Source organism: Grus americana, chromosome Z (genome assembly GCF_028858705.1).
Source record: "Grus americana isolate bGruAme1 chromosome Z, bGruAme1.mat, whole genome shotgun sequence".
Lineage (NCBI taxonomy): Eukaryota > Metazoa > Chordata > Aves > Gruiformes > Gruidae > Grus > Grus americana.
The window spans coordinates 19,526,775-19,552,088 of NC_072891.1; the positions used below are offsets into that span (position 1 = coordinate 19,526,775).

General features: G+C 37.9%; 1 protein-coding gene across 1 annotated transcript in view; it reads left to right on the forward strand.

Annotated features, from left to right (window-relative positions):
* Nucleotides 1-289: 289 nt before the first annotated feature.
* Nucleotides 290-25,314, forward strand: part of NDUFS4 (NADH:ubiquinone oxidoreductase subunit S4) — a 48,371-nt gene continuing 23,346 nt past the window's right edge. Inside the window, exons 1-2 of the mRNA XM_054810348.1 lie at nucleotides 290-445; nucleotides 20,995-21,073. Of these exons, the coding sequence (XP_054666323.1) occupies nucleotides 360-445; nucleotides 20,995-21,073 (165 nt within the window). The 5' untranslated portion in view covers nucleotides 290-359. The remainder of the gene's footprint in view (nucleotides 446-20,994; nucleotides 21,074-25,314) is intronic.

Consider the following 25,314-nt stretch of genomic DNA (forward strand, 5'->3'; position numbering starts at 1 on the left):
TTCCCGGGGCTCGTCCCCTGCCATCGAGAAGTCGGCGTCATGCCCGAAGCTGCCAGAAAACGTTTCTGGGCCGAACGCGTAGGTGTGGGAAAGGGGCGCCTGCACCCCAAACACATGCATGGTTCCTTCACGGGGCTCTGGGCATCAGGCCTGACGTTCCTCAGTGCTGGCGATGGGGTGCCAGCAGCCCCCCGTCTTCTCCCCTTCCCCAGCCTTCCCTCCATCGCATTCTAGCCCTCTCCCTACCCGCCCCGCCCGCTCCCTCTCCCTCTTTCCGCCCTCGCCTTCGCGTTTCCTGTCTGGGCGGAGGAGGTTTGGCCCTGCGAAGTTGCCGTCTCCCTGCGGCTGCGGCGAGCGTCATGGCGGTGCTTCTCTCAATGTCAGCGGCTCTGAGGCACCTTGTCGCCAGGAGCGGGATCGCCGCGGCCCGCCTGTCGCCGGCCAGGTAACGGGCACTGCGGGCGCCCCGTCGGCCGGCTAGGTGGCATCGCCGCAGGCAGGGGCCCACCGGCAGCGGCCCGCGGGGGCGGCCGCGCTCCCGAGGAGGCTGACCCAGGCCTAAGGCTTCGCCGCGGCCGCCTCGGGCGCTAGGCCGGGGGGCCGCGCAGGGCCTTTCCGCTAGCGGCGGGCGGCGGGGCTGCCAGCGGGCGTCTGGCCGAGGCCTTCCTCCGGGGTTGTGCGTGTCTGTCTGTGTCTGTCCCTGCTGTCTTCCTCGCTGCGATTGACCGCCCGGTGTCCTTGCGGCGCCCAGAGGTCGGGAGCTGGTCGAAACGGCAGAGGAGCCCCGGCGTGGTGGGCAGCGTTTGCCTCGCTGCCAGGGAGCCGGAGAGGGCGATGGCTCTTTCCATCGCCAGCACGGTCTTCCCAGAGATTTGCACCCCTTGGCCCTGTTCCGTACCCTGCAGGTTTTTCTTTCCGTCCCCTGCGTCATCGTCCCCCCTGCCATTTTCCAGGGGATGTGTAGCTACTCCTTCACTGGTTCCTTGAAATAATGCTGTAACTGGCTTTATAATTTTTGGTGGCACTTTGCTGTTTGTTCCTTTAATGCAGAGACCTGTATTGAAAGTCCAGTACGTGACCCAACCTCTAGTGAAGATGTGTGCGTGTGTTTACTTCTGTGCATGTCACAGGACTTAGGTTTTTGTAAGACTCCCTTCTAATCAGGAGAAAAAGTATAGTTCAATGCCGTTAACTATGTTTTGGAAATCTTTACATATAAACATATGTACAAGATAGTTTCAGTATTTTTTTAAAATCTATGGGGCCTGAACACACCTAGAAAGCTATATATACACACACATATAGAGAAAGAAAGACTATGGCCATACTATTTTTCTCCACTTTTTATGCTCTGACTGTCCCATTGGTTACTGCAGCTTCCTCCCTCTTAAAATGGCACTGGTTTTACAGTGCTGAAGATTAATCCTCAGTCTCAGAAAAATGCATTGGAATTTGTGAATGTGAATTTAGGAATTCCTCTATGCTAATGCAGAAACTTACTGTTCATGTTTGACTGCTTGTTTCTGCCCTTCTTTTAGTCCTCTGTGGTGCTGACAACAACTGTTGCCTGTGCCATGTGGTAAACTGGATCAGTCAACTGATCCAGGTTAAAAATAATTTTGTTTGTTTGTTTTGAAGTTTTACCACTCTATCTGTTAAGCAGTTATTCCAGAACAAATAGTAGGATGTAGCAGTGGCGGGAATGAACAGCATGAAAATGTGAGGTAGGGACATTTAAGTTGGCATTTCTTTCAAGAAATTTCTTTTTTGAAATAGTGCCGTAGGTTCCTTCCCTGCCACAGAAAGAGACTGAAGAATTAGTGTCCCTTAATATTGTCAGTAAGAGGGAGATTGAAGATATTTGCCTGAGGGAGACTGGAACTTACGCTTCACATTCCGTAGGAGAGTAGCCTGATCATAAACCTGCGGGTTTCTTGGGGAAGAGGCAGGGAAGAGCACTACGAGTCTCTCTTACTTAAAGTTTTACACATTTTTGCAGTCATTGTAAGTTGGCAGAGTGGGAATAAAATTTTCCTTGGAACAAAGAAAAGATGTTTCAGATTAAAATAGTTTTGGCAGTATGAAGGAACAGTTAAGGCTGTCATGCATTGCATAATTTTTGTAAAATAATTAATTATTTTCTTCATCAAGCTGCAACTGAAATGTGTATCTTTCCTCTTCTCAGTAACTGTTTTATATGAAAAATATTGTTAAGCAACCTCTGCAGTCTCCCTGCTTGGAAGGGGGAATCAAGGTACATAATTACAGAAAAGGATTCAAGGCTCTAAATTTTAAATTCAAGATGTCTTCCTGCAGCTCACAGTGAGTAATAAAATTAGGCAGAGGTGCATGGGAGAAAGTGTATCTTTTGCTTCTGTACTTTCTATTACTTCATGAAAGCAGCCATTTGGTTTGTTTTCCTTTGTGGATACCTTTCATATATACCATATAATCCTTTGTATTTCATCAGAAATCTAGATGACTCCAATATCACGAGTTTCAGTAGACAGCTCAAAGCTTGGCAGTCTGCAAGTCCCATTTCTAGTTTTAGTATCTTGCATCTCATTTTGTAGAAAAGGGATAAAGTAACTTCCCTACCTCACAGAATTACGAATACTCTTATAGTACAAACCTCTTAAGCTTATTTTCCAGTTATAACAATCAGCAACTGTCCAAAAGCCTACTTTTTTGAGAAGCCAGTGGTTTACAGCCTGTCTTGCAATCAGATATACAGATCCTGTGATACTGGTTTCCTTTCAGAAAAGTATTTTAACACATGCAGTTGGGTGCAAGTAGCTTCTTTGTTACAACTGATTTATTATTGGAGTAATCTATGTATTTGTCAATCTGTAGAAAAAATGTACTATATTAGTATGCTAGATGTGTATCTTAAAGTAAATATAGGTGTTGGAATTACTAACAATAAAAGTTAACACTGTTCTTAGGAAATGACTGAAGAAGATGCTGGTATTGTCAACTGTGAGGGCATTTGAATGATTCTTCTATCAATTCAGCACTATGCTTTTGTTTACTCACATTCAGAGTAAGGTTTGACCAAGTTTGGTACAACTTGGTTAAATTACAGTTTCACGTTATATGCCTAAGTTAGGTTATGAAAGTAGCGTAGCTTATTGTTTTAGGATTAAAGTTGAAATCCTCAGGCAGTAGTTCTGTTTGCAGTGGTTCTTGCAGATTTTTGCATGTGAAACTTCTGTTAGTTCTCCAGTTTTCAGAACTTCAATTACAGAATAATAAGTAATAAAACCTCTGATTTTGGAAACAATTTCCAAGACCACTTTCTAGTAGTGACAAGTTTGTTTTATATTTGGTTCTTAAAAATATAATGACATCCTCTAACGCAATGATTGAATTTATCAGTACATGTTTAAGCACTTCAAAATATGCATGCCTAAGCTGCTTGATGATTCTGAACTGGTTACTTGTAACACAGCAAGGAACTAAGTGTTAGGTCCGAAGTTAAGAGAATATGCAGCAAAAATGCTTGTATCTTTATGAAGTTCTATGCACCTAGTTTAAATCACTGAAGCAGTGGTTACTGAGTCCATCATTATTCTGTCTGGCGGTGAGCCTAATAGACCATCAGCAGATGGCTTGACCTGACACAGAAAGTAGAAGTGCCTCGTTTGCTTAGATTACAGTTTTGAAGCTTTCATGTTGTAATATCTGCCCAGGTTTCAGGAGCTTGAAATTATATTGGACATACTCTTCTGAGTTTGGCCTCTTCAGGAGCAAAGTTGTACCTTTTTTGTCTGTCTTAATCTAATTACGTCAAATTTTACCTCTTAATTGTCTGCAGCCAAAATCTGATTAAGGGGTATAATTTCAATAATACAATAGCATTTCATGTGAATTGGAGGAAAGCAGAGGAGGGACTCTTAAATGTCTTTGTCTTGGGAGAAAATGCAGTGTCTCCTTACATTAGAAAATACAAGTAGGTGCAGCTGGGAAAAGAAAACTTCAGAGAAATTTCTACTGAACCGGGAGTCAACTGTTTGTTCCAAAACCACTTGGTATTTCAGAGAGTCTCTTTATTTCTCAAGGTATTGCAGTCAGGATACAAAGATACTAATTTCTGTTGCAGAAGCAGACTATTTTGTGTGCGCCAGTGCAATCCTGGCCACACAGTCCCTACATTTCGTAATAATGGATTGCTCTTGTCACTTTTCAGTGATAGATGAAGGTTCTTCAAAATGTATTACCTTTCTCTTGTAATTCTGTTGTAAAGACTTTTGAGCATGATAGCAAATATTTTGCTAGTTCATCCTAAATGGATACCTGAGGTTATGAAAGCAAAGAATTATGGACATGTGTGTAGTAGAAAGACTGTTATTCAATTCATGCTATATGCTCAAAAGAATGAGGAGACCTGGGATGCCATTCAAATTTTATTCTTCAGTTATTGTATACTTAAGCCAGCTTCCCCCTCAGTAAAAAGAGGGGGAAGCCATTTTTGTGGGAAAATAAAGAACATGTAAGTTACAGAAGAAACCTGTTTCATTTTCTGTCTTGGTCCTTCATGAATAATAGAGAAAATGTTTATTAACATTTAAAAAAAAAGTTTTTTCTCCTCAAGCTTACTTTTTTGTGTTATTGTTTGGTTTGATTTTTTTTTCTTTCTTTAAAATAGTGTTGGCTTTTTTGTTGCATGTTCATATTAAGCCATATGTTAAAATAGGGCTTAGGAGACTTCCCAGATCTGTATCTGGGTAGACCAGAGAGTTACACAAAGATGCACAAAGCTCTGACTGCATTTGGTTAATAGAAGTACTAACCAGTGTTAGTGCTAGCCAGTGTGACATTTTTGTCAAGTTTGGAATAAGTAGCATGTTGTATTACTTATTATTTCATACAGCTGTAATGTCTGTCTGCTACTCACTTTCATATACTGTGTGGGATAATGTACGTGTGGTTCAGACACATCAGAAGCTTTAGTTTTTGTGCATAAAAGCCCCCAGTTCTACAGCATTTAATGTCATCAAAATTAATTCCAATGGCTAACTGCATCTGCGAACATTACCCGGAATAAAATTTCAAGGTAAGACCAGGGGAAAAAGTTTTTTGGAGGTCTTGCCCTTGCTGTGTAAGTGATGTTTATACATAGTTTCATTTTGGTTATTCATAGGGGAAAAAGACCTTTTAAAATTGTAAAATTGAAGTTATATATTTTTATCTTGACTATCTGTTTTGTTTTTAATGCATATCAGAGCAAGTACAGTGAATCAGACTATCTTACAACAGAATAATACAGCTGTAAACTGAAATGTGGAATAAAACTCCAGGGAGCTTTTTGGTCATAAGATTGTGGTGACATGGAGGTTTGGAACAGACTCGAGGTTAAAGATGTGGAGAGACAAATGGACATAGCAAGGGGAGAAAAAGATGCCCAGTTTGAACATTTAATGAGCATAAGTTTAAAAACAAGACTCCAGGCAGCAGTGATTGTTCGTCTGATCTTGCAGACAGCCTGAAGCAGTAGTTTGGGAGTAGATGTTTCATATATCTAAGTGTATAATTCATTTAAAACCCATTCCCTTTAACTCTGTCCGCACTGTTCAAGTAACGATCGTATGGATCATAAGCAGCCAAATCTTAGATATTCACTGTGACTGAAAACATCTTCAGTGGTTATTTTTTATAGTCACATGTCCTTTGATGATCACCTGGTGTCTGGCTCTTGTGAAGGAAGACCCTCTTTCCCCATCAGTTTTGCGTGCTTTGAGGGAGAGAGGAGGAAATTTCTGACAAGTAGGATTGCTTGAGCCCTTTTGCAGTACTTTATGTAGGATCTTAAAGTTGCTAACCCATCACTGCTTGCTTCTGTCCTGTAAGAGCTGATAGGACAACAACATGCCATCTTATTCATGACTGTTGTGTTATTCATGGATATGCACTTTTATTACGAGGTCAGAGTGGCTCTGGCGAACCAGAATGGTGTTACAGATTTCCTGCTTTTGGCTTCTGTGTTTGGCATTATGGTAAGTAGGGTGTAGTAGCGCTCCCTGGTTCCTTTAAAATGGAAACAGGAAGCTTTGGAAAGCCCCCATGGAGGAACGAAGATGTTGGATGTAAAAAAGCATTAGAACAGTAGGATGTTGTTGTCACAGGGAAGTATTCTGTCACAGATTAGAGAAATGAAAAAGTGAAAAATACAATGGATCATTTAATTTAGCCTTCTTCTGATGCACATCATCTCTCCTAGTGACCTAAGATCAAGATTGTTCTTAAAGTTGTGTGGGATTCCGTAATGTTTCTTAAAGTTCAAGTACTTTCGGTATTGGTCTAGGTGAGGAAGAGGATGGGTAGAAAGATGTGAAAGTAAGAGGGGCAGAAGGGGAAGAGAGTTTGTGAGAGCTGAAGTTTGAAAATGGGGGCAAGGGGGAGAGAGGTCTGTTCTGGAAATGGCTGTTTTTCTAATGTAATTATTGAAAAGTAAGTAGAGCAGGCATTATGACAGAAAAATGTTCCTGTTGAGTCTTCTTAAATTGCTGTTCATTATTGGACATATAACTTCGAGTAACTTATTTTAATTAGATTTGGTTCCTTCACTTTTGGAATTAGAAACCCAAAGAGGGAGGAATGACAGCCTTTTCAGCAAGACAAGGTTTAATATAGACAAGCAGACAGATGTCTAAGGTATGTTTGTACTGAAAGATAACTAGTAAATAAGCAATGTGCTTGCTTGTGTGCTAGAACAGCTGAAAGCTCTTCTTACCAGCTCTGTGGCAACTAGTCATTGTGGGCTCAGAACTACAGGTCACTTACCTAAAGTTTGCCATATCTTTAAAAAAAGCACTTTTACATGCTAGAATAACTTTTTCCCTAAATCTACTGATCTGAGAACCTAATAATCTTCTCTCTACTTTGAAGATTTGAAAAGGAGTGGAGATATGAATAAAAACCCCAAACCCCAACAAACAAACAAACAAAACCCACCAAAAAACCTTGGAGGGTAGAGGCAAAGTTTGTTTGCACTAGTATCCTAAAACAGAAGGGCATAATACTTTCCTTCAGGGACTAAACAATTTAAAATAGGTTCTAACACAGCGTTTGAAAATGACACTTTGTTTTCAAAACGATGCTTTGTTTTCAAAACAAAACCCCAAGCTTTTTTTTGTGGAAAAGGCTTTCATGTTGGTATTTTCTAATACCGAATTCTTGGCATCTCAAAGAGAAATGCATTTGTAGAACTTGTTACAATGATTTCAACCACTTTTTTTTTTTTTCCCCCAAATAAATAAATAAATAGATAGATGATGAAATGTCATATAGATATGTGGAGAAGGGGAATTCAAATGCCAGCTGTCAGTAGATAGAATTTCAAATCTGTGTTAAGAAAATAATAACATTTGCTTTAGTGGTCGTGGTTTAATATATACTGTTCAGCAGGTTTAACACATACTGGAAGAATACTACTTTTTGGGTTACAGAAATGACCTTGATGTTGCCTTAATATAAGTTTGAGCGTTAGAATTTAATTCACCTTGTTATTCCATTATACGCCTCAACTTGATGGAATATTTATATATGATCGCAAAGCCCAGAAGACAATTGGATTGTGTTGTGTTTCTGACTGATAGGAGCTGTCAACTTTCAAAGCTGTTCTTAACAAAACTATGCACTATCAAAATGCACCAGTAAGATTCAGAAGTAGTGAAGTTCAAAAACCCAGACTAACTTGAGAGTTTAATTGATACCACCTTCCTCAATAACGTGCTGCTTTGGCCTTTCACTCACAACTACACACCAGCAAAATCAATATCTGATATTTCTTTTTGGGGGGAGGAATGCAAATCAAATCAACAGTAGGAATTACTAGACCTTGTATAGCTCTTAATGTATTAGACCAATGTAACAGGTCTTCCCTGTGGCACTGTGGGAATTCTTGCCTATTGTTAAGCACATGTTGATGAGTAGGAAGGACGGAAACAGTAATTACAGTTAATATGGTTGATATTTTTAACTTTTATCTGCATTCTCAATTTTCAATGTTGTTTTTGCTGACATCTTCATATAACTTATTCTATGGACAAATCATGTACTTGGTTGGAGATGAAATTATTACCATACTTTGTGACTGTTTCTGCCAATTTTATTTTTTTTAAAAGGAATTTGTGAACTTTAAGCATGCTTGAAAACAGTGTTAGGCATAAGGTAAATTTCTGAAGGTAGAAAGGCAATGTTATTACTTAGTTCTGTCTGGGATCAGCACCCGGTCTTGTTCATAGTTACTATACTTTATGTGGTTCAGTGTGATGCAGGAAAATATCTGTTCTTAAACTTGTGCATTTTTGGTTCCTTCAGAGTGAATCATGTCTGTTTGTATTGGGGTTTTTTTGTTACTATAGGGCCTGAAATGAAATTTTTAGTATTTTGAGAAAAACTAGAAATTAAAGATATCCCACCCCACTGGGCAGCTATTGATTTTTCTGCTGTTGGCCAAATTGTAATAGTGAAATTGTCTGTTGTAAGAGATTGAAATGCTGAGAGGCTTACTTATATAGTTAGTAGGGAAGCTTGAACCTACTCACAAATAGTTTAAATAAAAACCAAGTTTAAAAAAATCTTCTAATAGTTTTGGTAAACTTGTATAATCCTTAAGAGTTTATTGTTTTATACATTTTATCCATGTACATGGTTTTGTTCTCGTGACAAGACAGTGGATTTTGATAAGCTTTTTAAATTCTTTTGTAAGAATTTGGTTCTGTGTGTGTTACAGAGTATACCTCCAAACTGTCTTAAGATCACATCCTTTATTGTTTCTAATAAAAGATACCATTAAACTAGCAGGAGGCAAGCTGAACAGCTAACACTGCCTTCTTTATAATGCATATTTCCATATTTCCTAAGAAATGAATGTCATATTTCTGTCTGAGTTTCAATGCACAATTGTTCCCTCCTGGGTATGTTTAGGTACCATTTTATTAACAAGCCACTTTCTAGCTGCAGTAATTTCTGTCTGTCTTGATCTTCCCTTGACCTGTGACTGATGTTGAGGAAGTAAACTAAGTTTTGACTCAACTAGACAGACCGTGGGCAGCTCCAGAATGTGTGTGGGCAAACAATTCTTGCAGCTGCTTATTCTTGGAGTGTTAACATGGAAGATTTCATAAACAGCTTCTATTCATTATTTTTTAGAAATCAGACTTGATGTATTTTATATAAAATATTTGAAGACCTATCTTTTATGAAAAGACATACTCTATATGTAAATACTTTTTCTGATGTTGTCATTTGCTACTAGTCTAATGTTCTTATAAATGTTAGTGATGCCATTTGTATTACAGTCCAAACCAAAATTTTGTTGCAGAGGATATCTGTTGAAATATTTTCTATATATTTCAGTAGTTTTAAGTAGAGATTTTTATGGATATTGTATCCGATGTCAATAATGTTCAGAAGTACCATCTTTCATTATAAAACCAGATAGGTATTTTGTGGCTATTTAAAGACCCAGGAATAAACAAATGGCTTACTATTTTCAGTAGAACCACTGTATTTTAAATGAAAAAAACCCCCACAGAGCTCTTCATGCAATAGCTTTGACTGTTCTGTGGTGTATTCAAGGAGTGTTTGTATGTGCTGTGTAAGTTATCTGAAGGGAAATTCTGCAGCAGTGATGTTTTGTCATATGTGACTCTCGATTGTGCCTACCAGAGAAAGAGACAAATAATCTGAATGTTGTTGTCTGAACTGGAATTCAAGAATAAGGTTTGCATTTGAAGCACTAGTTTTGCCTTAAGGGTTTATTCCACTTTAGAAAAGAGTGAGCAATAGCAAGGCTAGCAGTTTCCTTTCAGAGAGCTAATAGCTGCTCAAATAGTAAGAATATGAAAAGAGATTAGCAAAAGGAAAGAATAGTGCCAGTGGAGGAAGAGAGGGTCAGTGTATAAGTAAGAGTACAAGAGAACACACAAATAGGGTAGCTGATGAGGTTATTTTTAGTCTCAAAGGTGAGTTCTCCAAAAATGCTTGTAAGGTGTGTTTACATTAATAAATAGCAGTAAATGGAAAGAAAATGAAGAAAAGTAATTGTGGAACTTAAGGGCACTTAAGCTTTCTTTTAAAGTAGACTTCATTTAAGTAGCTTGGCAGTTTCATTATATTACTCTTGTAACACACAATAATTCATCCTTCATCAGTTTGAAGAATTGTTGCCCCAAGACTGCAGGTGCTTATACAGTACTCTCTAGAAGAAAGGACGTTTTTTCCCCTAAACTAGTGCCATGTAATTGTTACTTTCACTTGCCTGTAGAACAGCAGTTAAAGTTTTGATGTGATAATTTTTTTAAAAATTTGTGTTGGAGACACCTGCACAGGTTGCTTACATTGCAGCCAACCTTGTTTTAAGCTAAAGACAGATGTATATTCTAGAATCACACTGCTACCCACAAGAAAAAAACCTGTGTGGTTAGTATCTTTTTTTAGAAGAGGTAAAGATTTAAAAGTGGTCATTATAGAGAGACTAGATAAAAAGTAAGTCCTGTGCTTTGGTTACAAAGTAGTGAGGCTGAAAGACAAGTGCAAATACATTGCATACACTAGAAAAAAAATGAATTTAAGAGGAATTAATGACTAGTGAAGTCTCAGGGAGCAGCAAGGGCTGGCTGCTCCTGAAGGTAAGGCACGCTGGAAGCTGAGGGTGATCCTAGCAGGGACAGTGCTCTCCCTCACTGACTAGGGTGCAGTCCCACAGCATCTGTACGTGAGGAGAGCTGGGTGCAGGTAATAGGGTCCATCAACAGCCCCAGACACAGTGAAGTCATGAGCAAGGTCCAGGGTCTGTTTGGGGAGTCCAGTCTGGAGCAAAAGGAACCAGAGACAGGTTTGGAGACAAGCTGCAACATGTGTCTGAAGTCCATCCAGGCAACAGGGTCTGAACATGACTGGAGTCATACTGCAGCTTGAGTGAGGGGTCTAGCCAGGCTAGGAGACAGGAGCCAGAGCCAGGGCTGGACATACGTACACTTAATGATGTCGCTCAGGCAAGGGCTGAAGACCCAGCGCTGAGCTTAAATGGAGCTGCAGGGCCACAAGCAGGGGGTGTTTATGGAGGCCCTGAGCGAGGCTGGTCATGACCATTATGACCTGTTAGTGCCCTTAGGGTCCTGGTGCGTGGTCTGACAGAGTTTGTCTTTCAGACTGTTAATATCAGAGCACAAGCCACCTTGAAAACTTGAATTATGTTCTTACATGTAAGATGGCAATCACTGTATCTTCTCTTCGTGCAACTCAGTAGGCAGAGTTACTGAAATATCATGGGGGTTGTTCCACTCAGAGGTGTGTGAAAAGGAAGTTGGAAATAAGTCAACAAAGGGGAATGGCAGGCAGAAGAACTAAAAAAAGGGGCTGTGGTGTGATGAAGGTGTATGATACAATGGAGAGTAGCTAAGGTACCTGATAACTGTGGAATGGCAACAGTTCAAAGAGGAGTTGAAGACAAAAGCTTGGTGTCAGGAAGGAAAATGAAGAGTAAGGTGGCTGAGACAAGGCAAAGTGGACAAAGCAAGGGTGAAATAAAATCATATGCAATATAATATTAGCTAGATTATCCCATTCTAATCTAGAACAACTGCTGAGAACATACAGTTCTGAAAAATGACCAGCTTCTGTATGTCACAAGCCATTTGTGAGGCATTTGGCTGTCTCTAAGTGCCTTTTACAAAGTACTACAAACATAAATGGATAGCTCTTAAATACATTTTTTTCATAGCTGCCAAACAACTGAGGCTTACTAGCCAAATAGCTTCATTGACTTTCACAAACCATTATAAACCAAGATATAGTTTTCCAGGAACATGTTAAAGGATTCTTTTTTGTACTGTAGTTTAGTTCAGTAGTTTACAATTCAAGTGTTTGTGGACATTAAATAATAAAGAAGTTGCCTTTATTTATATGCCATGTTTTACAGACCTTGCTATTACCTTAGTAATATGTATTACTTAAGCTTGTAAGTGCAGTCAAACAGGAAGGCTAAATGAAAAGGAAAGAATAGGGTTGAAATACAGGACTGTAGTTATGTCATAAATCAGTTTGCAAACACAGAGGCATCTTTACTCATTTTTTGTTTAATTTTACATGATTCAAAGGCTCTTGTTCAAAATGCATAAACGTCCCTAAGACAGAGGTGGATTGTGGAACATTAGTTTCATTCCTCACAATTTTGGAATTAAACCCTTTGACTTTTGTTGTTCTTACTATAAAGAGAGCACAGTTTTTAGTTATTGTCTAGTTGTATGAATGCCTGAGTGTGTGTGGGGAGAAGTTTGACATTTAGAAAGCACAAAAAGAGCAAATATGTCACCTGTGTATTTTGTCTTTACTCCCTACATAACTTTTCCCTCTTCCTTTTTAATTTTACTAGGCTTTCTAACTAGATAATGTGAAATTCAGTCGATAGTTGGTATGGGCTGTGCAGCATTTCCAGTATTATTTGCCTTTTGGCTGACTTGCCTGCAAGAGGTTTCCATTGGTTCACAGGGAACCTGTTCTCAGATTTTGATTAAAGGTTAATTTCCAAGATTAGGCCTTCTGGTTTGGAGAATGACGTGTAATGAAATTGCTGATCAGCAACTGTACAGGTGGCAGTAGATCAGAGCTCCTGTCACCTGGCAGTAGTTGGATATCTTAGAAATTATGTATTCTATTGCTGTAAAAGTAGTACACCAGATGTCCTTTCATAGTTTTATTATTTCTACTACAAAAATATTTAAATAATTTTGGGTCATTTTATTCTTAACATGTTAAGCCCCTCCCTCTGTCAAAAGTGTTTCTGGTCTGTTTGCTGTAATCTGGGAGAGACCACTAGCATGCTTTGAGTCATGTGCCTGTGGGGGTCTAGAAGCACTAGTGTGACCTTGTTCAGAAGTTTAGTTGCAGATAATGACTGAGTTTATGTTCAAGCACATTGAGAAACAGTCTGGTATCGGCCTGGTACTTGCAGAGAACTGTTTCAGGATGTGCAGCCCTCACTTGCGGGTGTGCTGACTTGACTAGCTCTGTGGATTTTTGCCTGAACTATTCCTCAGCTCAAGCTCTTTTCATTGTGTGTATGCTTGTGCCATGCATGTACCCACCTAACTAATGGTTCTACAAGGCATAGTGCTCAAAAGCATGGTGGAGACCCCTGTGTAGCTGTGCCGGAGTAGGTTGAGCCTGCCTGTGCTTACTGTCTGGTCATTGCAGAGCATTCTCATGGGTTGTGCTGGTCTTTGTTGTGTGGCAGGTGCTGTCAGCTCAATTAGCTGGCTAGAGAGCAGCTCAAATGGGCCTGGTTTGAGTCAGGGGCAGTGCAGGCTTGGCACTAAGTCAAAGCTAACCTTCATCATTCCTTATTGACCCTGCGAAAGCTGTTTAAATGAGGGAAACTGATGATGGGCAACTCAAGCTGTGTCTTAACAGAGATGACTTTTCTCCTGGGTACTTAATTCGAGTGCTCTGGTCCTGTGGTAGTTCTGGAAGGACTGCAGCTGTGTTTGCATAATGCTGTGGTTCAGCTGATACCTTGGTTGTCTATAGATATCTGTGAGATAATTCAAGTAGAACCTAAAATAACTAATTTTGATTGTTTTCCACTTAGTAGAGTATTTACTACTTGAAAATTCAACTTATTTAATATTTCTGAAGGCAGATGAACTCAACATTTAGCTTTGAAGATGCATGCAAGTTACAAGCCACAAGTCAAATGCTTAAAGCATGTTTATTTAGTACATTTATATCGCCACTGCTTCTTCTCATGATGCACGTTTGACTAACAGAAAAGCACAATCAGTTCCTGCCCTGTTTTCCAAACATGCAGCTGGAAAAAAATGATATATATATTTTGCATATGAACTGCTTAGCAAGTAGAAGCAGTGTTTATATACTTCTAGTTCAATTTTGATCTTTTTTTTGCCACTTAATACAGAAGTTTCAGTAGTTTAGACTAAATAAATTGGTATTCCTTTCATCCATTCAGAAACATAATTTACTGTGTTTGTAATTTAACATTTTGTAGGCAAAGGAAACATTATGACGTGCCAATATTGTCTGAGAATGTTACTATTTATAAATGGGCAACTTGCTTTTCCTCCAAACCCGGAAGTTACACATGCAGTTCATACTACAAAATAGAACTACATGGTCTCCACAGGCAGTGTTTGGCATGATGTTCCCTATTTTGTTTATGTTGGAACGTAATAATAATAGTAAAAGTATCCTGGTAAAAATAAAATACCATTGACTCTGTTAAGTCTTTATCACTTTAATTACAATAGTGAATCTAATACCAAGGACGTACTACCCCACTTTATTTAAGTTCATGTCTCACAAGTTCAACTTTACAAGATGTCTTTATAAAAATGCATTATATTTGGGCTGAATACTATGATCTGTACTGTATTTGACATAGTATAACAGGCAGTCATTACTGTCTGCATTTTATATGAGAGAACGTTATACTGATTTCAGTCTACTTAATTGCAGTGTGTGACTAGGGTGGATGCTGTGGCAGTTCTGAGCTGGCAGCATTTCCATATTCTTTTTGTTCAGAATGTAATGTCTTTATGGTGGCTGTATGCCATGAAGTTTATACTATTCCTGATAAATGCTGTAATATTGAAAAAGATTTTCTAGGAATAATTATGTGTTCAATATATTGAATGGTTCATCATGGCTTCTGCTTCGGCATATATGCATATTCATACCTACTGATGCCCTGGTCATTCAGTATCAGAATACTTAAAACACCATTTAGAATTATTTCTAAATGTCTGCCTTCATTTGTCCTGAGGCACATGGGGTTTTCTTCAAGACTTTGTTTCATCTCTGTGTGGTGGTCTGATTACCTGTGCTGTGATATCTGATTTTCTTTAACATATCTCCAACAGTTGACCAAAAGGGGGTGCTAATAGATCAAACAGATGTGTTGCATAAAGAGATTAAAGAGCCTTTTTCTGTGCAATGAATTAAATCTCAGCTACTGAACTAGATCAGGTAAATACAAGTTTTCACATCTGGGTGTTGTGTAACATGCCAGTCACAGCATTGCTCTTCGTGGAAGGCACATTCATGCCTTGTAAATATGGCTGCTTCTTACCTTCCACTAGCCTTGTGGGGGATTCTTTGTGACATTTCCAGAGGCTCTGTGGCAGGTATTCTCTTTCGTAAGACTTCCATTTAGTTTTCCATTTATGCAGTTAATAAAGAAAAGCATACAGGGGTTAAGCATAGGTTATTTAGCAGATATTTAAGAAGTCCAAATGTGTTGCATTTTAGAGTTTGAATACAGATATCCAGAACTACCAAGATAAATGTTCAAGTCAGATACCTTAATATCCTTCATCCTGATATCACAAAAGACTTTTGCTGTCCATTTTTTTACTGTTTGGTTTCTCTAGTTCAACAGAACTGGTTAATGGCATCAACAGAGCTGGGGCCTCTAATGTAAGAAGGGAAGAGTAGACATAAATATGTCCCCTGAAACAAGGAACTCTGTTACGTCCTTATCCCACGGTGGGATAAGATGGTTGAGAGACCTGATACTGGTGTGAATATCGTAGTGAAGACTGGAGAACTTCCAGTGGCTTCTCAATGGACACCTCCATTTGTGTAGCAGAGGTATGGAACCCATTTGTGACTTTGCTGGAACAACAGATGATGGTAGAAGGGAAGTACATGCTTCTTATGGAAGACACATGGTTATATGATCACAGCATTTGTTTTTCCAGAATATGCAATACCTGTAGAAATTTTTGAACTCTGCAAATTCACATTTTCACCAGTAGTCATCATTAATTCATTTCATGTTGCTGAGCTAATATAAGAGTATTTTTACAAGTATTTAATAAGAAGACTGTGTAGTGTAGTCTTTCCCAAATTTCTACTCTTGTCTCAACACAGTATACAAGACATTTAGACTTACTGTGAGATTATAAAATAACAAATTGTAGCCATAACCCAGTCTAGATGCAATGTTAAATCTATAATGCCTCTCTAACGAAGTGTGCACTGTGGAAGAAAAAATGTCCTTAACCTTTTTTAAATTCCTAACACTGAGACCCAGACATATCATTAAAGTGTATTGTTTATAGCAGATACTAAAGCAGAGTTCATGCTGAAGCTGGACCATGATCAGATTGATGGTAAGGATTGTATCATACAAAGTTGCATTTTAAGTGAACTGTAGAAATTAGTATAATGAAATTATAATAATGATTAAATGGTAGTAGTGTAGAATGATGATACAGAATCGTATAGATCAAGTTTAAGGAATTTAAATGCCCCACACAATGGTATGGGGTGGGGAGGAAATACCACTTTCATAATTACAAACCAAGTGGCAATTTGAGTGGTGGTTTCTAGCCAGAGGAGCTGCTATACATGCATGCCAAGTTATCCATGTTTGTGGAAATACAAAGACACCTCCATATTTGTGTGACAGACTAACATGTAGAGAATGAAGAATCTCCGTTAAGAGAGTGACTAGGAGATTTGAGAGAGGGGAATATACCTCGGGAGGAGGAGTGTGATGCCAGATGCATCTGAAGGAAGAGGCCTAGAATGTCAAACTTCAACAAGAGGAGAATTTTGCTGTCTAAATCCCTGTGAACTAAGTGTGACATCTTCACCAGCCATACAGCCAGGCCTCCTTGATGAAAGAAAAACTTAGGGACTAGAAGACTGTGAAGGGTTGGTTATAATCTAAGAACCTGCAGATTGGATTAACCGCATTAATGTGGGATACTGTGGGAAAGTATCTGCGTGATCATAAAGGACATGGGTGACTTCTTTTAATAAACCCTGATTTTACTTTTGTCTACGTAATTTTGAAGGATTTTTGTTTATTCCTGTGAAAGAAGTTTGTCTGATTTGTGTTTTGAATGGGACATTAATAAGCCTAGTAGGTAGCAGGGTTTATTGTTGCTAGCTATTATGTGTAAAACTTTCTGTATAGTTTCTGAGCTTTAGAATTATTGCTGGTCTAGTTAGTATTGTTTAAAGTATTCTGTGTACAGTAATTTTAAATCAGAGTTTAAATAGTCTTGTAACAAGGGTAAGAAATGGAACTTCCTGGTCTTAAGGCCTTATCCCAAGATGTTTTCAAAAGGAAAAAAAAAAAAGCATAAGCAATCAAAAAGAGGCAAAATGGGAACTGTGGACCCATATTGCTTACAAAGAGAAAGGAAGAAAGCAGATTACCTTTCCAGATGTCAGTAGTAGAAGAAAGGAGGAGAACCTTGTGAGGATGGAACGGTAAAAAGTATGTTTTATACTTCTGCGAGTTTATCCGTCACAAAAGCTACCTAAAGGTCAAGGTGGATGTGGGCAGAGGCAAAGTATTAATTGGGAATTTTGTGAGAATTACTTCACTGTTGAGGACAGAATAAAAGGTTTAAATTGAGTGGTCACTTAAGTGATTTAGATTGCATATTAATTTAATTTGAAGGTAAAATATATGTTGTAAAGTTTATACAGTTTCTAAGGGGAAACTTGAGTGATGAAATGATACTTGTCATTGTGGGAGTTTGAAAAGAGAGGATTGCATGAAAGAGGTCTGTTTCCTGGTTATCTCTTCAGTTAAGTGCCTGACATTAGGGACAGACTTGTGGTGAAACCTGTTGAAAATTAAACAAGCACTCTGGGAATCAAGTAACACTTTCTATTAACTTCTAAATAGTAGTATTTCAGATCACATGATATTTCAGAGTTGCTGGTATTTCTAAGCTCCAGGTTACTTTCCTATGAGAGATGCAACAAATGGCATATCAACAGCTTGTCATCTTTAAAGCAAAACTGGTGTTTAATGTATTTTTACACAGAGACACCTCCATGAACTTATGGTTCACATTCCTAGTCCAGTGCAAATGCCAGTTTTCAACCACTGTTCAAACAGGAAGTTCTTAAGGAAAGTATGTTCTTTCCAACTCATTGCAATCCAGGGATGGACAGCCAGCTGGGCATTTAAGAGATGTAGAAGGTTGCAAATTCCAGTAGCAGTGGGGCTTTTTCCAGAATGGTGGAGTCAAGAGAAATGACTTTCAAAAATGATGAAGAGGAGCAGAAGTTTACTTAGGTTAGTAAACTGTCTGCTTTTGTAGAAGAGCTAAAACATCATAGAGAGCTGTAAGGCTGCAGTTTATCCCAGTTGACAGAGACATCTTGTGCAAAAAAATCAGCTCCCTCTGTGTGCAGTGCAGAGGCATCTCCAAGAGACATTCTGCCCACCTCTAATCTGGTGGGTTTTTTACCCTGTTCTTCCCTATTAATTGTAATGGTATGAAATCTCTTTATCTTTTTTTCTGCAGATACAGAAATTTCCAAAATGAGCAATTATCTGAGTAAAAAAGATGTCAAATGACATAATGCTGAGTGAAAATAATTTTGGAAGGGCATGTCATTCAAAGCTGATTAATGCTTTTCCAAATTAAAAAAAACCCAAACCCAAACAAACAACAACAAAAAACAGAAACAAAACCAAAGAAACCCCACAAAACCAACCACAAAAAAACCCCAAACCAAAAGCAAAAAACAAAGCAACCAAATTCAAACTGAATTTTGCTAAATTTTGTTCTGAATTGCATTTATATTACAAGAAAAAATGTGATTCTGATCAGCCTTACTACTTAAATCCTGGCATACTCAAATCTTTACATATTCCTCAGATCTCTCCACAGAGCAAGGTACAGAGAACTTCCTTTTTCCTAGTTTAGATTATTTTCTATCCAGAAAGGACCAATTTTATTGCGTAATCCAATGTCCTTGTTTGGCCAGATTTTAAGTAGTGTAGTCAACACGTGTCACATGCAGTTCTAGAATACCTGCAGAATACTGCTTTGATACCAAAATTCCTGGAGTAGGGGAGCAACTAATTTTCCTATTACAATGTTTTTGCCTTGTTTAAGGTTAGAAATTTTGTGGCTTCAGCTACTTACCATTGGAACTCAAGTGTAATGCTGCTGTTCTGAAGGCTTTTAGGATAACGTCTCTCTTGGTGTGTTTTTGAATAAGGACAGTCTAAGAGCCATTTCTTGTAGCATACTGCAGTATCTGTCTATTCTGGTTTTATGGTGTATGTTTTACATGTACAAATTAGAAAATGGTAGCTGTGTTGAGCCAGAAACACTCTGGGACATAGATTTTGAGCTATCAGAGTAGTTAGTTCAATGCTTATGAAATTCTTGTACTCTTTTGCACTTGAAAACTTCATCTTGTTCTTCAAAGTACCCTTCCAGACAGATTTTGTCATTTTAAATAGGGATAGATGTGTCTACCCATGTCACAAAGTTGGGTGTTTCTATAAACTTTGTGCTTTGAGTTTGTTGTTTGTGTTGTGGAGATTTTTTGAAGTTGTTACTGGCAAATTTAGTGGAGTGTAATCTGTGTTAGAAGTATAGATTTGTGGGAATCTGCATTTGAAATACTACTGAACTGAACTTTGTTCTGGTTGCTTAGTTTTATAGGGTTCTTGTGGCTTTCTTTATAGTCACTAATTTCAAATTCCTTTGTAGTGCAGGTTTTACCTCCTAAAATTTTTACCATGACAATATTGTCTGAAAATTCAAGGCTTGTTTAGTTAATGTGTTAAATCCAGAGCAGCTAGATTAATTAAATGTTCAAGTTCATATTTCAAATGCATTCTCAGCAGAATCAGCAAAAATTATGGTGGGATTTGAGATGTAGAAGACGTGGTAGATGCATGTGTTATGGAGGCTGTTCCCCCAGTTATGTCTTCCATGCTTCCATGGCTTAGTAGAATGAGGCAGAAGATAAACTCTTTTAATTCTACAGGTTTTGAATGATTGTGTGCAAGTTGTCAGGTCCTGAGACACCTTTCATGTTACTGACTGTTTAATAGTTATAGTTTATGTAGGGAGGAGTTAGTTTGGGTAGTTTTGCTGAAGGTCTTGAAATTTGGCTTTAAAGGCTGTGGTGTTTTTAAAGGCACTTATGGATGGTTTCCTCAAAAATTCGGTAAATGTTATCAATAGTGTTAAATTACTGCAAGTATGGTTTTAAGTATCCCATAGGCAAAATGTTAAGGTTCATTTGCATCTGCAAGCATGTCTGGCTTCCCAGACTAGGTAATCTTCTGAATAACAGTTGAAATGAAAGTGGCTTAGTCCCTGTTACTGTTCAGTTGTCTATATTCTTGCATTTTTGTGCCTCATTTTTTAAAATGACCTTAATTAAATGTGAAGCACACTATTAGCTCAGCGGATTGGGCTTTTGGGCTTGTTTCACTTGCTGCATTATTTGCCAAAAGATGATTTGTACTCAAAGGGCCCAATCCCGACATAAGTGACATAATGCAAATTAAAGGCAACTTCTTAATTCAGTGATGTGGAATTAGGTTCTGTGTTTCCATCTGTACCTTACAGGTTTAGTAATTATGAAAGAAGACTAACTGTATTTCTTGGAAACTAGTAAGCTGACCCATACTGATTTAAAAATGAAGCAAAATAGTTATGAGTTTTGCCCACTCAAAATCAGAAAAAATTGTTTGACTTATCATCTTAGGGTTTGTTTTGTTCTTTGGTTTAATTTTAAATTTGTTAATACTCTGTTGTTAACATGTAGAACTGGAGCTTTACCATTACAAATAGATTTAGGATTTTTTTCCTCTGATGCCATCATTTTAAGGATCAGAGTTCCAGAATGCTTGCAGCAGCCTTGTATTTTTCTGTCTGTTCGTGACAAACCAGCTACTGTACATTCATATAGAGCAGTACAGTCCTTGCCACTGGCAGTCTCTCTGTGACAGAGAGCCTGTAGGCTGACATAAAGTGCAGCCTGTTGTGAACTGCTAAGTGGGAGTCTGCCAAAAACTCAGCAGACAGAACTAATTGGGGAGAAAAAGGATTTTTGTGCCCTCATCTCTCCCTCTTCAATTTTTTTTACAAGACGGATATTGTTAAAGTAACTTGTTTATGTAAGATTTGTCTGCCTCTATTTTCTCATTGCATGAATCATTTTTTAACTTCAAGTCTTGCACCGCAGGTCACTGAGCACTTCCACATGGCGGCTGGCACAGGACCAAACTCGAGACACGCAACTCATCACAGTTGATGAAAAATTGGTAAGGGTTTTCTACTGCATACTGCTATGATACAGCCTTCAGGGTTATTTCTGCACAATGGGCATTCAGTATGGTATTCTGCGTTCTTCTAGGAAAGCCGTATAAATGTGAACTACAAAGCAACAATCCTTCATATGTTTTTAAAAGGGGAACCTAAGTAAAACATATGTATGTGAAGGAAATAAGGCATTCAAAGTGTTAAGCAATATAAAACGATGAGTACCTTTATTATTATTGTTATGGCCAAGGACCAGTATGAGCTGCAAATTATAACAAGTTGGTTCTTTTTGAAATCTGGGTATATTTTCTGTGTAGTAAAATTATACAGAGTTTGCCAGCTTCCTGAAATTGTCTTCATTTGGATCGATATTACTAAAAAAACTGTGTAAAGAAGCATCACGCAGGATTATTGTTACTATGCACATTTACTCTAGCTTTTGAATATGCATGAAGGTTTGATTACAGCTAGGAACAAATGCATAACATTCTTCTGCTAATCAGTAGCAGATCAGAAATTTGGCAATCTTTTCTTGTAAGTTCTTCCATAATGTGTGGTCTGTTACTCTAGATGCAACCTGACACTTATGTTTACATTGTTCAATAGTATAATTTTTGTAAGACTTCTGCGGGGAATGCGTCACAGCAGAAGCACGCTTTTCATTGGTTTTCATATCGCTTTTGAATCTACAGGCGAAAACAATTCCCATCATATGTACCAGACAGTTCATGTTGTATGTACTTTCTTGTATCCCTGAAGCTATATTAACTACTTAAGAAATATTTGGAATTTGTATTTATAAATTGAACATTTGTAATGATAACTGCAAGTTGAGACAGCTGAAGTTTAACAGGCTATAGGAAAAAAACGCACCTACTTTACAACTCTTTAAGGCTTTTTTTTCATGTTTTGTATTATAGATGTAGCAATAATAATCTACTCACAGGTAAAAAAAATCAGTTCTTTTATAAACTTTTCTGAATTTAAAAAGTAATAGTATAATTTCAAGTTTAAAAATCGGAGGAAAAATTAATACTGTATTCTAGTGAACAAGATTATCTTGCTAATCTAGTTGCGTAACTTGGGATTCAGGAAATTTCATTTAGTGTACAAGAGTTCATGAGTCACTGTGTAAATAAGATTCACCAAGTCAGTAGACCTACATTTCCCTTAAATTGCTTTTGGTTTTTGTAGCACTGTTCTTTAACATTAAAAAAATAATCTAAATTAGAGTTTTTATAATTTACAGTATCACATTTCCCTGTTGTGACCTCAGGTGATGGATACATAGATCTGAAAGAGACTACAGTGTGAAGACAGACCCACAAAATAAATACTTTCTATCTTTCATTTTGTATTTAAATGTACCTTATCCTAAATTAAGGTTGTACATTACCCTGTCTAGCTATGAGACTTTATACTTCCAGTTGAGTTAAAGTGATACTACTTTGAAATACAACCATTCTGTTCTCTTAGTGTTAGTTTAAATCAATTGTAAGTGAAGTGGTTATTTCTAATGTCATTATATGTTCTCAGCAAGTTAAAGGTGCTCATATCATAGTTCCTGGGGCTTTTTTTGAGATGTTACAGTAGCAGCCATTGAATACTTTTTTAAATTTTGATATATATAATGTATCTAAATGATTATTTTATCCTCAGTTTTTTCAAGTATTAGGTGAAATGTCAGACTAAATAGTATTTTCCTACGGTATTGTGAATGTAGTTGCACATTCTAGATGCACAAATCTTTTTTTCTTTTTTTCCCCTCCAGATTATTGTAGGGCCTGAGACCAAATGATAGAAAAAGAGAATATTACCTTAAAATTTTCATTTATAGATTTGGTTAAGTTTTTGGAGAAGTTGCCATAATGCCATAAAATATCCAATAATTGATGTTTTATTAATGGGCAAAAATTTATATCCCATTAGCAAGGAAAATCTTGACAAAGAGGTTTGATGTTGTTTTCAACTCTTTCAGGATTAGAAGTTCTCTAGACACCTGGTAAATCTCATGGAAAAGTAGAGTACTGTATTAACTTACTTTAGATTGTTGCAGTATATTTCGTAATTGTAAGTAGGATTAATTACAATCCATTAATATTGATTTAACATATTACATGCATTTTCTGTTTCTTTTTTGAATAACAAGCATCACCTTTGGGTGATTTTTACATGCATATCAGAAAGAAGAAGCAAGAACAGGTGAAAAATGGGATGTGGTTTTCCTTATTTGCCTTACTCTTAACTTATTTTGAAACCGAACTCTTCTGTCAGTTGATGTTTACAAGGCTAGTAGATTAATACTGTGGTTATTGGAAACTTCTAACTCAATATTGTAGTTGAATTAATCTGTCTATTTCCAGTCCTTCTGTAGACCTTGCATTCCTATGTGTATATGCACATGCTAGAACTTGTTCCACAGGGATTCCTTTGAATTATCTAGAGTCCCACTTGGTTCTGTAAGTACTAAAATATTCCTTGTATTGGTAAACACAAATGAAAAAGAAGGGGGAAGAGCATCCTGACATTGAATTATTAAGCCGTAGTTAGTCACCTTCTTATTGCAGCTCAACGTGTGTTGACTACAACAGAAAAATGAGTTCTAAGTGGTAGAAAACACAGTAGTTTAGACCACATTCATATTTCATATTAGAAAAAAAGTGGGACTTTTAAATATAAAAGGAGTTAAATGCTCAGCTTGTATAGAACACATCCAAGAATCGAGATCTTTGTCTCAGTTACTAGCTGTTTTCAGTGAATATTGAATAAAATAACTTTTAACAAACAGTTAAATCCGAAGAAAATAACATACAAAACGAACAAAACTAAACAGAAATATAGTTCTTGCATCACATTTTGAATCTCTGGCCACCAGTTAGGTCATATTCCAAGAGTCTGGACAAATAGCTGTGTGAAAAGTAGTCTCTCAAGACTCTGCTTGCATAAGGAAATATGGGCCATAGAGGACAAAGGCTGTCGGCAGCAAATCTCCTTCAGGTAGTGTTCCAAATGATTTAACTGTTTGTGCGTGTGGAATAACATAGCCTCTATCATTATTACAAAAAGCTTCAGTGGTTTTGCCTGAAATGGGGGTTTGAACTGCTTTAAATTACTGTGAGTTCTTTCAGTCGTCGTAAGTAGGGTGCATCAGTACCATTTGTTATATCTAGAGGTTGTCCAGTTCAGCATGTGTGCTTTAAGCAAGCTTCCCAGTCGGCGCTAGTAACACTGCATTGTGGGTGTCTAGCCTGGAGTTTCTACAGGCGAGGCATTTTTGTGAAAGATGCCGTCTGCAATTGGAAGGTACCCCCAAATATTTGCCAATAAAAGGACTTCTGTAGTGGTTAAATGATACCATACAATATTGCAAGAGCATTTCAAAATTAGAACAACTGCCAGAAAATATCCTTTGCATCTCTAAAGCAGAAAACTCCACTGATAATGTATATGCTGTAGCTCAAAGCAAAAATTATCACAAGAGCAGTTGTAGGGTTCGGTCACTGCGGAGACGCTAGAAATATTGTGGAACTGTGGTTAAGAATCAGCTATTAGTTGCAGCCATCTCACAGATGTTTTTATTCTGTATCAGGCCAAGATATAATAGGATATTTGCTACACAGAGTTAAGCATTCAAGAGCAGTGCTATTAAGTGTAATTGAAATAGTACTAAAGTAGTTTTTGCAGCGTTGTGAGAACATGTAGGGACAGACTCTATTACAAGCATGACAGGCTAACTACAATGATGCTATTGACATTTCAGCACCTGTCCTGAAATTGTTTTGTTTTGTCTATACTGTTAATTAACCTTTTTTCAGTAATGGTTCAGAAGTCTCAGTACTGAACCTAAGCAGGGGGCCAGTTTCCTTCTGATTGTAGACAAACTCTACATAACTCACTAAAGATAACTTGCATACACCAAATTGGATGCAGAAATTCTGAACCCCTTTTGGAGGATGAGTAGTTCATACTTTTCAGATGATGTTCAAGAGGAGCAGTAAATGCTACGTATTCCAGCAGCCTAGGCCAAAGTTGATTAATAAGTAAACTTAGTGGATGAGGGAGAGGCTGTGGATGTTGTTTACCTGGACTTTGGTAAAGCTTTTGACACCATTGCCCACAGCATTCTCCTGGAGACACTGGCTGCTTGTGGCTTGGATAGGCATACGCTTTGCTGGGTAAAAAATTGGACGGCCGGGCCCAAAGAGTTGTGAATAAAGTTAAATCCAGTTGGTGGCCAGTCACA